Raw genomic sequence first — 14,809 nt, 5'->3', positions numbered from 1 at the left:
ACAAAAGAGGCAGTTTCTTTCTGCATATAGAAGAGTGGTTAATACACTTAAACAACAAGGAGTCTTGTGATATCTTAAAAACTTAACAAATTGATTATGGCATAATAATGTTTTTTGCTTCAACAGAATAACACAGCTACTCTTCAGTAAATTGTTGCAATAGTAAAACATAATTTAACTACTAAATTAATAGTAATGTTAAAACAGTAGTATTCCTGATACTGCTACTTCCTGTGATGATGATAAAAACAAGTTTAGGAATGAAATGTATGTTTCTACTTTTGTATATTTTTAAAACAGAAATTAATGAGAAGCCTTCTTTCTTTTTGACACGTTTCTTTTAGGCATATGGCTCTGGATGTGATATTGTTATCCTGGCAAATGATTTTGAATGTGTGCAAATTATTCCTGGTGCTAAACATGGAAACATCCAAGTCAGCTGTGTGGAGTGCTCCCAGCAAGGAAGGGTAAGTAGTCCAGAATATTTGGGCAGTAGAAGACAGGGAAGTGTTCTTTGTTCAACTGGTCCAAAATGCCCTGGCCAGATTACTGGCTAGGGTTCCATTTAGATCTCATATCACCCCGTTTTAAAACAGCTGCACTGGTTACCAGTTCAATTCTGGGCCCAATTAAGAACATAAGAAGAGCCTACTGGATCAGGCCAGTGGTCCATCCAGTCCAGCATCCTGTTCTCACAGTGACCAACCATATGCCTATGGGAAACACACAAGCGGGACCTGAGTACAACAGTGCTCTCCCCTCCTGTGGTTTACAGCAACCGGTATTCAGAATCATACTGCCTCTGACAGTGGAGGCTGAGCCTAGCCCTAGCCTAGCAAGTATCTGAAAAGCTTCATCCTTGCAGACCCTCTCTGGTGTTAAGATTAGCAGAGGCAGCCCTCTTGGTGGTTCAGCCACCCTTAGGAGCTTGGAGAGCGGCCTGGGAAAGGGCATTCTCTGTGTCAGCCCCTAAGTTGTGGAACTCCCTCCCCGGAGAGGTGTGCTTGGTACCTTCACTTTATGGTTTTTGTTGAATACTGAAGGCGCACTTCTTTATCCTGGCCTTGGACACTTGGGATGTATATTTTTAGGACCCATCCTATTCTTGGGATTGTAATTTGTTTTAAAACTGTTCTTAATGTTGTGTTTTATATTGTTGTGACTTGCCTGGGGCCTTAGGGTAAAGGCTGGGTTGGTGATGATGATAAAAAATCCCTTTAACTCGTCCCTTTCAACACGAGTTGAAAATTTAAATTAGGGCTGCCACCTGATCTAAGAAGATTTAATCGACCAATCAAATCCGTTTTAGTCAGTTAATCCATTTAGCTGTTAAGCTTGCATAAGGGTAAGAAAGTATATTTCTGAAGTAAGAAACATACTTTGTTTTTAGATGATGTACACATGTGCTAAAGCAAACATCATCTTTGAGCAGGGGTAGCCAATGTGGTGCCCTCTAGATGTTTTGGACTACGCTCCCGTAGCTTCCACCAGCAAGGCTGGTGATCAGGGATGATGGGAGCTATGATCCAAAACATCTGGACAGCACCACATTGGCTATCCCTCCCTGAGAGGCATTTCCTCCCATGTGTGAGAGAAGGGGGGTTGCCCCTTTTACGGTGGTGCCTGCCATCTACAGTTTTACAAGCATCTTCTTTTTCTAAAAAAATTAAAATAAATCCCTATCTTATAATCACATATTCTTTTTAGCTGATTAACACTGCAATTCTGTACATGCCTACTCAGAAGTAAGTCCCATTGAGCTCAGTGGGATTTACTTCTATGTAGACTTGTGTAGAATTGCAGCCTAAACAGGTTTTAATTGATTAAGGGCACATTTACACCATACATTTATTACACTTCAGTCATGGCTTCCCCCAAAGAATCCTGGGAAGTATAGTTTGTGAAGGATGCTGAGCATTGTTAGGAGATCCCTATTCCTCTCATAGAGTTACAATTCCTAGAGTTTTATGGGAAGATGGGTTGATTGTTTAACCACTCAAGTAACTAGCTCTATGAGGGGAATAGGGAGTCTCCTAACAACTCAGCACCCTTCAAAAACTACCCTTCCCAGGATTCTTTGGGGGAAGCCGTGATTGTTTAAAGTGGAATAATAGTGGAATAAATCTATGGTGCGGATGTAGTCTAAATCTCCAGAGGGCAGGATTAGAACAAATGAGTGGAAATTGCAAGGAAGCAGATTTCAGCAAAACATTAAGAAAAGCTTCCTAATGGCAAGAGCTGTTTGACAGTAGAACACGCTGCCTCGGGAGATGGTGGGATTGCCTTTGCTTGGATGTATTTATCCAGATGGTTCTAGTTACAGTATATGCTGCACTGAGATTAGGGTGAGTCTAGATAACCTCCAAGGGGCCTTCTAACTCTGTAATTCTGTGTCTGTGGCATTTGTCTTCCATTTGTACAAATGTGGCAGCATTAGCCCTTTTGGAATGTGATCCTTATGAACATCAGACAGGCACCTGTAGTATTCATTCATGCATGCAATTTATATCCTGCCTTTCCTTCCAAAGGAGCTCAGTATCAATAATACACTTTTTAAAGTATTCCAAATACAGTTAAAAACATTATCTCAGCCAGTGATCTCAAGGTTGCCAGGAACAGTGTCTTTCAGCCATCAAATGCCTGGTTAACCAGGAATGTTTTTACATTCCTCCTGAGTCAATAAAGGAGGAGACAGACGCACCTCACTGGGCAGGGCATTCCACAAATGGGGAACTGTCACTGAAAAGGCCCTGTCACAGGTCAATGCCAACTGGGCAGCCAGTATTGGCATTTGGGTGCTTGCTTAAACCTCATCTGTTCACCCAGGTTTTCCTTGAGCGGTCCAGCTATGTTTGATGTGTTAAGCTGATCTACTGGTCTGTGATGTGTTTTGTATTTGTTTTATGAATGTTTTATTGTTTTCTATACTGATCACGGCCATGTAATTTTTAATGTTGGTGATCTAGCAATATAATAATTACCTTCAACTTTGCATTAAATGGGATGCCCCTGCTACCCAGGTATTCTGTGCATAAATTGGATCACCTGTGAAATGCTGGATTAGATTAATTATTAATTATTATTAATTATTATATATTTATTGTATTTATATCCAACTTTTCTCCAAGGAGTTCAAGGTGGCATACATGGCTCTCTCCCTCATTTAATCCCCACAACAACCCTGAGAGGTAGGTTAGGCTAAGGGGCAGTGACTGGCCCGAGGTCACCAACTGAGCTTCATGGCTGAGTAGGGATGTGAACCCTGGTCTCCCAGGTTCTCATCCAACACTCTAGCCACTATTAACAATTAAATAAATTATTAATTTGTTTTAACGAATTAAGCACTATTTGGCCTTATGATGTGCTACTGGTTATCACTCTGGAAATTAAGTATGCAAGAAATAGTTAACGTTTTCTTTTTTTGCAAGGTCTTTGAATGGACAGAGTGGTTGATTGTATCGTATCCCTTGAAATCTAGCCTCTGATACAACAGCCAAGTTGTGTTTGTATAAATTTATTTTGTCAGAATCCATCCTTGTATAGAACACTTAGACAAATGCATTTGTATCTATAAATAGTCAAATATTTACTGTTACTTTCTTAAAAAATAGTGTTAACTGTTTACTCAATCTATTCTAGATTGCAGCCTCTTATGGAAATGCTGTGTGCATTTTTGAGCCCCTTGGGGTCAATTCTCATAAGAGAAATTGTGTAAGTATTTATTATGCGATATGATAAATAGTACTTACAATATATAGTATTAAGGTATTTATTATGTGATGTACATTTCTTGTAAACCACTTACAGGTTTTTCATCATCAAGCTGCATCTTAAATGTCTTAAATAAATAAATAAAATTATGTGATATAAAATACTTTCTTTTTTTCGGAGCAGGTAACAGCTATGCTAGCAGTTATTCTCTTGGAATGGCCATTCTTAAGGACAGAAATGCACCTTCGATGGCCAACTCACCTGTTCACCTTGTGCCATTTCTCCTCTGTGAAGTGGTATTATGAGCAGGATGAATAACTGGGGGGGGGGGAGCAGCACGTAAAAGCAGGAGTACTTAATTCTTCCCCTCACCTGTCATTTTCCTCTATGACGCACCCTCCAGAATGCTTTCCTCCGGGCTGTGTTGTCCCGCTATGTGTTTGCAACTCATAAGTACACCTGGAACCTAAGCTGGGGCAAAGGTGAAAGCCTGGAACCTCAACTGGGGGAACGTTGCAAGAGTGTTGGGAGGGAGAAGGATAACACTCTCCCTTCTGTCCGCTTTCCCCCATGCAAATTGACCCATACCATAGGAACACAGGAAACTAAGTGCCTTATACCCAGTCAGACCATTGATCCATCTAGCTCTGTGTTGTCTCTGCCGACTGGCCGCGGATCTGCAGGGTCTCAGAGCAGAGTCTTGCCCAGCCCTACCTGGAGATGCTGGGGATTGAACCTGGGAGCTTTTGCCTGCAAAGCAGATCTCTACCTCTGAGCTGTGGCTCTTCCCCAAAAAGAAACAGGCTGCATTTGTTTTTCTGGCCATGCAGGCATTCCCGGGACAAGAGACCAAATTCTTTTGTGGGTGCCCTCTTTCCATTTGAGGGGAAGGGCCCTTCTGCTCGGGAAGGGAAAGGGAGAATCAGGATGAGCAGCCTGAGAAGCCACAGCTGAACACGGGACGTAGGAAGCTGCCTTATGCCAAGTCAGGCCAGTGGTCCACCTAGTTCAGTATTGTCTATGCAGGCTGGCAACAGCTCTCCAGGATTTCAGGCAGGAGTCTCTCCCATCATTACCTGGAGATGCTGGGGATTGAACCTGAGACTTTTTGCATGCCAAGCAGACGCTCTGCCGCTGAGCGATGGCCCTTCCACATAAAACCAGTTCTAGGTTTGTCCCCGTCTTCCTCCCTGCTGAGTTCTACGAGGGCAATGCTGAGACTGAAGGAGGAGGAGGAGGAAGCTGAGAGGCAGTGCCACCCCCTGGACTGGTTGTAAGGAAGAGGGCAGGCGGTGCCCCATCTGCCCTAATGGACTGAGCCTCCACTGCCATCCCCCGGCACTGGCAGACAAACCTCCCCTCTCTCTACTACCACACCTTGTTGGCCGGTGGTTTTGCCTAGAGGTCCACCTCTCTTGCTGCCCCTGCAGTGGACCACAGCTTCCAGCATGACTCAGCTGTGGAATGTGCCATTCTGATCTCCCTTCATACCCACACTGTACATATATGGCACATTTAAAGCACGTGGCTTCCTCCAAAGAATCCTGGGAGCTGCAGTCACACAGCTAGAGTTCCCAGCACCCCAACAAACTACAGTTACTGAGGATTCTTTGGGGGCAGCCATGTGCTTTAAATGTATAGTGTGGGTATGGGCTAAGAAATATTTTAAGGGGTTTTTTTTAGATATGTTATCTAGAAAGACAGGGCTGCCTATGATGGTGCTTTTAAATAAATAAATAAGCAAACAAATTTCTCATTATTGTTTATATGATGCAACAATATAATATGGGCATTAGCTCATAGAGCACACTTGTTTTATTGGTATATATTTTGCCCGTGGTTTATGAAGCATAGATGTATTTGTAGTTATGCATATTATGGCCAATTGAATCTTATTGAGTATTATGAGAAACTAGGAGAATCTGTTTCAGATTACAGACTGTAGAGGATATGTTAATGTTAGTGTACATTGTTTCCTGGTCTTAAAATGTCTCTTCATTGTACCTCTTTACTCTGGCCTTGACACCTGAGATGTGTGTTTTCAGAACCCACCCTATTCCTGTGACTGCGATTTATTTTAAACTGTTTCTAATATAGAATTTTAAATTGCTGCAAACTGCCCTGGGAATTTAGGCTGAAGGGTGGGTCAGAAATCAAATAAATACCACTAATAATAATAATAATAATAATAATGTAGAATGTAGGCACATAGGAAGCTACCTTATAATGAGTCAGGCTATTGGTCCATGTAGTTCAGTATTGTTTACACTGACTGGCAGCAGCTCTCCAGTGTTTCAGGCAGGAGTCTCTTGCAGATGGCAGATGGCAGAGGTTGAAGGTTAAACCTTCTGCATGCAAGGCAGATGTCCTACCACTGAGCTATGGGCTCCAATGTATTTATGATGGGATTTTAAAAACATATATCGTTGTACGAGAGGAATGCATATCTCTATGTTTTAGTTTTGCTCTTTCTAATTAAGGAGTGGGATATGAACTGATTTTCCTCCTAATAGAATTAGCTGTTCATGCAGAACAGGAAAGGAGTACATGCATTTTTTGTTTGTGTTCATACCACAGCTGTGACTGCGTTCTGTTACTTGAAAAGTACTTAATTTGGGCATGTTATTGACATTAATTGTTATTCATGAAGAATGCTGTTTGTCAGCAATGTATCTGCTTAATCATGTCAAATGAATTTGTAAAAAACTACACTAAAACCTAATAGTTTATAGCAATGTGCAAAGGTAAATACCTTGTCCTGTGTGTTGTTTTTGCTCTCTAAGAATTAATTCTTTAATATTTCACTGCAGCAACTGAAGTGTCAATGGCTGAAAACAGGACACTTTTTTCTCAGTTCTATGACCTTCAACTTAGCATGGGATCCTCAAGGTAATATGAAATGGACATTAAGTCGGTTTTTAGTATGTGTAACGATGCATCACTATGGGAGATCTTCAGGGGAGATAATATGACTGAAATACTTTTCCATTCTCTAGTATAAGTCTTAAGGTCAGCTCACACTCAGTTGTAGCATACAGAACAGTCCTGAATATAATTATAGTGTCTTTAAAAAAAAAAAAAAAGCTACAGAACAGTCCTGAATATAATTATAGTGTCTTGTTTAAAACAAACACCCTACTTAAGTTGGTGTAATTTTCTTTGTATTTCTGTACAACAATTCGCTGAGATTTCCCCCCCTAATATTGTCATCCAAACCTCTATCACATGGACATCTTATTGCAGATGAAATACATCTATGCTTAAGAATTCTTTGTATTTGTTGTATATTTCACTTTAATATCCATTGCTTCCAGGTAACTGGCTGCTGACTGCAACAGATTATTTGCAGTTGTGGGCCCCTCCATCTAGTAATATCTTAGAAGAGGAGGAAGAGGAGGAGGAAGATGACCCTGACATTGACCTCAAAGATGATAAAATCTATCCTGTTCTAAACAACTGGAAATGTGTCTGGCACTGCAAGTAAGTTGGTGAGTGGGTGGGTTCATGAAAGAAAGACAGGAATATTTTACATTTCCATAGCTGATTGCTTTTGGAACCTTCAATTTTTTGCACATATAGCTCATTAAAAAGCCATATCACCCTTCTACACTCCAAACATAGTCCAGTGCAGACTACCAACAAACCTCTGTGGATATAGACAAATTTGTTAGGTGCAAAATCCCCAATGCATTCCAAACTGCAAAGAGTTTTTATTCTAGGGAAACATGATTAGTATTACAAAACTCTGGTTGGTTCACACAGTCAGGGATTGGACCCGAGCTGTGGGTTTGCATGTGTTTTTTTCTCTCTCTTGTACATATAGATTCCTTTCCAGTTTCCTGTTTAGAGTAAATCATAGTTTGAGTGACAGCTGAGTGGCCAAACTATGGTTTGCACTTTCCCTCCAAACCAAAATTGGAAACCACAGTTTGAAGTGGGTATTCCAATTTTAGTTTTGGAATGGGGAGGGGTAAGTGCAAGCGGCGGATTGCCAATTTGGACATGATAGCAAGCTATGGGTTATGTTAAAGTGGAAGTGAAGCTTCTCAAGGAGGAGAGCTGGGGGACAGGGCGCATGCAAACCTGCCACTTGTTCCTGATTTGGAGGATCGTTTGAAACAAGGCTCTGTCAGCTTATTCTGTCCTTGAAAGTTTGCTGAAGATTTGTTATATTTAACAGTTGTTTTCCTATCAGCATATAATCTTTGTGATTTGAAACTGCATTCAGAATGTTGTGCCTAACGAAATCAGTATAGAACCAGAAAACATTGTTCCCCGTCTGTATATCTGGGAGTTGTCTTCATATTGCTGTCAAGTCCGATGTGTCAGCATATTTGGTTCAGGCAGTTCATACTAAATGCTGACATGAAATTCTTCCTTCTACACAGAATGCTACAACAGTGATAGACACGCATCACTTTCTTCAAACACTAAAAGTGTGGGTGATGAAGTCTCTGGTTTCCCAAATGGAGGGAACACCATTTCATTACTTTTACTGAGGGTGCAAAAATGGTTGTCTTGATCCTGCAGTAATAACATAATTGGGCTGTATCCAGTATTAGTTATACTTAACAGCAGACCCTTTGAAATTAATAGGCAGGACTAACTTGGGTCCGCTGATTTCAGTGGGTTTATTCTGAGTAGAAGTTAGTTGTATACAACCCATTGGCTTATAAAGCTTATAATGCCATACAGCATGCCTATGGTTCTAGATATTGCTGGGCCCCAACTCCCATCAGCCCCAGCCAGAATGGCCAGTCAGGGACAATGCTACTTGTAGTTTGCGAAATCTGGAGAGCTACGGGTTCCCTATCCCTGCCATACAGCAATTAAAATATTTTGATCTAACCTTTTTCTGTATGTGCAACAAGAGGTTGATTGTGAAAATAACATTAGTCTGCCACAGCAGATTTATCTTAACATTTTACATATTCATTACAGTTGCTGTAATGATTGCACGAAATAGTAATTTCTCCTTAAACTGAGAATTGCATTCTCTTCTTTGTGCTCTAGAACTGCAGTGTCTGTACATCTGATGGAGTGGTCACCAGATGGTGAATATTTTGCGACAGCTGGAAAGGTAGGGATAAGTCGGGGATTGCATTAACTGTGCTCAGTAAAATAGAATTGTTTTGCCATGTGTCTTGTATTAAATAGTCATGTAACGTCTAATGCACAGGTCTTCAACTGGTAGGCCATGATGCAAAACTGGGTCTTGCTGCGGCCTAAGATAGGCTGCTCCTCCATCTCTTCACATTCGTCACTGCTTCCCATGCTTGGAGAGGGCAAGTGAAAAGGTAGCTGCCGCAGTGGTGGTCTGGATGAGGGCCAGTAAACTGAGTTTGAATCCTGAAAAGATGGAGACTCTGTGGGTAGGTGGTTCCTGTGTTCAGAAGATAGGCTAGTTGCCTGTTCTGGATGGGGTTGCACTCCCTCTAAAGGAGCAGGTATGTAGCTTGGGGGAACCCCTGGATACATCTTTGTCATTAGAGGCCCAAGTAACCTTGGTGATTAGCAGTGCCTTTTACCTGGTACGCCAGGTATGGCCATATCTGGCTCGGGACCACTTGGCCACTATAGTCCATGCATTGGTTATCTTGAGACTGGGTTTCTGCAATGCGCTTTATATGGGATTGCTCTTGCGTCTGGTCTGAAAGCTCCAGCTGGTGCAAAATGCAGCAGCTAGACTGCTGATGGTGGCAGAGAGCCAACAGCATGTGACACCTCTGCTGCAACATCTGCACTGGCTGCCCATATGCTGCCAGGCCAGGTTCAAGGTTCTTGTGTTGATCTACAAAGCCCTGAACAACCTGAGTCCAGGATTCCTTAAGGACTGCCTGAGTCCTTATATCCCATCCCCATCACGGAGATCATCTGAAGGAGCGCTGTGAGTTGTCTTCCATGTTACAGAGGCCCGGCTGGCCTTAACCAGAAGTCGGGGTTTTAGTGTCACTGGTCCCATGCTGTGGAACACTGTTCTGGTAGAGATTCAGCAGGCATCCTTGCTTTTGGTTTTCCGGTGTCTCTTGAAGACTTTGTTATGCCAACAGGCCTGTGCAGTTGTTTAAAAGGTCGAGTAGCCATTCATTTTTATTGATTGTTTTGAATTCCTTTTAAATGTTTTTATGTTGCTGTACACTGCCCTGATGTATTGTGAGAGGGTGGTATGGAAATACTTTTATAAAGAATAAACAAATGAGGAGGAGGAGGAGCCACAGTGTCAGGAGGCTCAGAGGGGTTGATAGTGAGCCTCAGCAGATGCCCAACGATGCCAACCCCTGGGGATGGCCACTAGCATGCATCTGGCACCCTTGCTGCTGAAACCAGAAAAGCTGTCGCTTGTGGTCTGCCCGTTTTGGATAGGTTCATGTGGTTCATAGGTTGCAGTTTGTACCTAGAACTGCCATAAACCAGCAAGGTAGAAGTTTCAGTTGTGCAGGGAACTAAGTGTGCTGTTTTTTCCCGTTTTCCCCTCCCCCTCCACAATTTTGTACTGGAAAAAATAGGAAAAGAAATGGAGGAAAACGTGGTTTTTCCCCCTCCCCAATTTTTCTGGGTTTTTTTTCTGGGCCTTCGCATCTCTAGTTGAAACCATTTTTGTGTAAGTGTGTAATGCAACTGTATATCATTTGTGCAGTATGTTCCTGTCATGACTCTGGGGTTGGAGTCCTCATCTTCAAGGGATGTCCTTATTAAACCAGAGACATGGGCACAAAAGGAGCCTGTTGTGTAGTGCCTCTTTGCCCAAAGAGGGTTTGTTGCTCTTCTGATTGGAGCTGAGAAGCGCTGATGGAACCACAGTCTGCTCTACTCCACTGGAGTCAATTATGCTAAAGCAGTCTGGGCCTCTTACAGAAGATGGAGCTTCTCAGATAGAGCAGCAGCTGCTGTTTAAGGCTTAGTCTGGGGATGACCGTTGCTGAAACAACGTCCAAGCTCTGCTGTTACGAAGTCTCCAGCCTGAGTCCTGGATGGAGCTGTTCAGGATGCTGTTTTTCCATCACCTTGCCTTGCTTGGCCAAACCTGAACTCCTCAGCTGCTAAGGCTGTCCTCAAAACCGAATGGTTCCCTTAATATTACGTTTAATCAAGATTTTGTTAGTAATACCTGACCCAATGGAAGGTTTTCAAAAGCTCTTTTTTCCCATCTGTCTCCAGCTGTTGTGCACAATCGTGCGTAGCACCAGAGTTCTGTGACTAAATTACTGAAGCAGATGGTTTTGGAAGCCATTTTCTGCCTTTGCCAGAGATGGTTACCATTTTAGTTACGGCATGTAGCTCAGTTTGGTTTAGATTGGCAATCACAGTGCTTAGTCTCGCTGAAATGTAGTAGTTGTTGTTGGCTTTCAGTGTATCTCTTCAGAAATGATTGTATTGTCCTTTATTTTATTTTTTTTAAATCCCTTTCAGGATTTATTACTTTTAGATAGTACTTCGAAAGCACTGTAATCTCTTCTGATAATTTATTATCCTAACTTTATATCCAGGCCGTGTTTCCTATATAGACAGTGTAATTGCTTCTTTGGCGAAGATCAGGGATAAGGGAGTGATACCGCTGCAAGTGTGCAAGTTATTAAAAGAGAGTAACTAAACCAGGCAGCCAGAAACATTGTAGCAAATTTGTATCTTGGCTGGTGAGAATCTAATGCAGCCTTTCCCAACTAGTGGGCCACCAGATGTTGTTGGACCACAACTCCCATCAGCCTCAGCCAGCATTGCCAATGGTCAGGAAAGATGGGAATTGTGGTCCAACAACATCTGGTGGCCCACTAGTTGGGAAACGCTGATCTAATGAATGGAAGACCAAAAGGGGGGGAGTAGGGCAAAACCTGTAAGCATGGTTCTGTATTTTCCAGCTATCAGTGTTTAAAAAGGGGTGCAGGAAAATGATCAGGAAGAAGAGATTCATTGATTGATTTAATTCTGCCCACTTACATACCGCTTAATTACATTATTACAAGAGAGGTGAAAAGGAAGATGCTCTTGCTTCTTGCTGTTTCATAAGCTGCTGTTCTAAAATAGAAAGCACACAAATATATAAGGAGCTGCCTTATATTGAATCTTAACTCCCCAACAAGCATGGCAAATGGCCAGGAATGGTGGGAGTTGTAAACCAGAAACATCTGGAGGGCCACATGTTAGCTCCCTCTGATCTGGCCCATCACTCTGCTCTGATTGGCCACTGTTCCCCATCGTCTTAAGCTGCTTCCACACTGGGGATATAGCCATACTTTGTTCACTCACTTCTTAAAGAACATCTGCATACTGTTAGGGACAAAACAATCCCCTCATGTTTTCCCCATTAAGTCCCCCCCCCGAGAGCTCAGAAATCTGACTTTGTAAAACTCAGTGGAATTGCTGCACAATTTTTCCAAGAGTCTATGCCTATCTCACTGCTGTTGTGGCCAGTTATGGCCTGTATAGATTCTGTCTCTTCTCTCTAGGGATCAACTCTCTCACATTAACCCCTCCCTTTCCAAATAGCATTACCCTTATAACTATTGCTGTTTTCTTCCTCCTCTCAATTAAAGTGTGACTGTTTCCAAGGGAGTAGGAGTTATGTTCGATAGTGCCGTGGGGGCATTCATGTGCACACACATGCACACTGGTCCCAGTGAAAACCACCCTCCCTCCAACATTGCCCACTTGGCTACAGAGCATTAGAAGTCTAGAAACAGAGTTGCTATTCCACTTCCATCTTAAAGCAGAACAGCAGTGATTGGCTCCACATTGGGAAGCATCTCAATACAGAGGTCTTTCCCAGCTTGCTGCCTGATCTTTTTTAACTAGAAATGTCAGGGATTGGACCCTTATACATGCAGTGCATGTGTTCTTCCACTGAGCTAAGGGCTCCCTTAAGGTTTTTTTTTAAAAAGTATAAAACATTGTATTCTGTTACGTTCAAAGGAGAGTACTGTATAAGTAATGAGAAAGGGAAACTGTGGGGATGGGGCTTGATTATGGAATGCAGAAGATGGGGTGGGGAGTTGAATAAAAGGGGGGGCTAGAACTGTTACCATTTTTTCAGAAGAAGTTACTGGATGTATCAAATGGCACTAAATATTTCTTTGGTAAGTGCAGTCTGTTAATCATTACTTATGATCAACATAATGAGCTTATCATCTTCTCAAGGATTCTTAACCTTCACTGCAAAATGTATTTGTATTGGGTAACAGCTAAAGCAGTCTCTAAAGTGTTATTTGTGCATTTGTGGATGTACATTTGTGGCTTCTAACTTCAAATAACTTTTCTTTTGCCAGACATTGTATCAGTTTCCTGTGTATATTCTGCTGGTTGGCCATTCATTATCTATCAGTCACATTTTAGCTGTTCTGTTCTGTTTTGAGAGATGCTGCTCCTCATTTTTAATTTATATATTTTTGTTGGAGTTTTTATTTGCTTGCATTCTGAATCTATGGAAAATTATGTCTGTTACAAACAACAACTTAGAGAATTGTTCTAGTTATCTATGCTATACCTCAAGACTGTGCAACCTATAGCCCTCCAGATGTTACTGGACTACAACTCCCACCATCCATGACCACTGGCCATAGCGGCTGAGGCTTGGGGGAGTTGGAGTCCAACTACATCTGGAGAGTCAAAGATTCCCCATCCATGCTGTCATTCTTCTCTTCCCTCCCTGCCTCCACCGCACTTTGGGATTTCCTTTAGCCAGTGTAGCGCTGCCTCATATTGAATCAGACCACTGGTCCATCTGGCTCTGGGTTACCTACACTGACTGGGAGAAGCTCTCCAGGATTTCAAGAAGGAGTTTCTCCCAGCCAGGGATTGAACCTGGGACCTTCTGCATGCAAAACATATGACCCTTCCTGCCCCAATACCACTGCCCTTATCCAATTCCTGCTTGCCTGCAGCTTTTTAAAAAAAATCTCTGTAATTGTACGTGTACACTGCCAATTTGCTGTGTGTTGGTTTGTCTAGGATGATTGTCTCTTAAAAGTCTGGTATCCAATGACTGGCTGGAAGTCCTCTCTTCTTCCCCAAGAGGCAGGCGAACCAAGGAAGACATCCATGTCCGTTCATTTTGCCTTTGTGTACCTGGCACATCCTCGAGCAGTGACGGGATTTTCGTGGCGAAACACTAGCAAATTTATGCCCAGGTTAGAAGTTATGGGGGGGGAATTATTGCAGAAACATATGCACCTGTAGCACATTAATTCTACAGTTTGCATGCTATGAATTAGTGAGGGGAAATGCAAAAAGTGATAAGCATTCAAAATGACCCCTGAAAAGAGATGCCACAAAGGATTTTTTTTTACCTTCACTGATGACTCAAGGTAAAGGTTGATAAAAGAAAAAGGTAGAAAGGTGATTATACAACCAGAGATGTCTGCAGACTGTTTTTATATTTTATTTGACTACTGATGAAGGTCTTAAATACCTACAGGCCAAAATGCATTGGGCTTTTCTAGTAATACATTCCTTTGTACTATCATGATATTTCATCTCTCTCTCGTTTTTGTATCAATTAGTGAGTCTGTGCAAGAGAATTACCTAAGTATTTTCTGATAAAAGTTAGGCATGTAGTGTAGAATTGCAGAATCCAAAGTGCTTACTTACAGATCCTATTCATGTTTACTCAGAAATAAGTTGCACTTGGCTCAGTGGGGCTCATTCCCAAGAACAAATGCAAAGGACTGCATCCTTAGGTTCATGCAAAGGGCTTGTAGTACCCCAGTGGAATTTTAAAATGGAATTTGTACTTTTTTTTATTTGTAGTTTTGTAAATTGCTTTGAAAACTCTCAAAGTGGTGTATAGTTTTTGACAGCTGATCCCCAAGCATCAGCAGAGACTGCTTTTGAAAACTTTATTTCCCAAAGCTCCTTTCCATGATTAGAGTACTGTTGTTGTGTGGGGTTTTTGGGGTGATGGTGAGCGACTGGGAGAGACAAGAAAAAAGGAATGGAATGAGTTTTGCTGTTCTTTGGATCTCAGCCATAATTTATTGGTTGGCGTTAGCAGGATTGGAACAATGAAAAGCAAGTCCAATTAGGTGGCTTCACGAAGACTGGTGGGTCTGATATTAGTGGGGCAGTGAATTGGCTCCAGGCTTTAGTCTAAACTTTTGGGGAGCTG

The 14,809-nt window shown here is 42.1% G+C and overlaps 1 protein-coding gene across 9 annotated transcripts in view; it reads left to right on the top strand.

The window, feature by feature from the left end:
* The window catches only part of DMXL2 (Dmx like 2), a 98,895-nt gene that overhangs the window by 17,515 nt on the left and 66,571 nt on the right, over window positions 1-14,809 (top strand). For 8 of the 9 annotated variants that reach the window (XM_061595750.1, XM_061595743.1, XM_061595745.1 and 5 more), the window contains exons 2-7: window positions 345-467; window positions 3,640-3,711; window positions 6,522-6,600; window positions 7,026-7,191; window positions 8,725-8,791; window positions 13,654-13,832. In XM_061595750.1, coding sequence (XP_061451734.1) covers window positions 345-467; window positions 3,640-3,711; window positions 6,522-6,600; window positions 7,026-7,191; window positions 8,725-8,791; window positions 13,654-13,832 — 686 coding nt within the window. Of the gene's footprint in view, window positions 1-344; window positions 468-3,128; window positions 3,189-3,639; window positions 3,712-6,521; window positions 6,601-7,025; window positions 7,192-8,724; window positions 8,792-13,653; window positions 13,833-14,809 lie in introns of those variants that run through there. The other variant, XM_061595751.1, reaches the window with a different exon arrangement.

Source organism: Rhineura floridana, chromosome 14 (assembly GCF_030035675.1).
Source record: "Rhineura floridana isolate rRhiFlo1 chromosome 14, rRhiFlo1.hap2, whole genome shotgun sequence".
Taxonomy (NCBI): Eukaryota; Metazoa; Chordata; class Lepidosauria; order Squamata; family Rhineuridae; genus Rhineura; species Rhineura floridana.
Note: the sequence above shows the minus strand (reverse complement) of the source record. Positions and strands in the feature narration are given on the sequence as shown.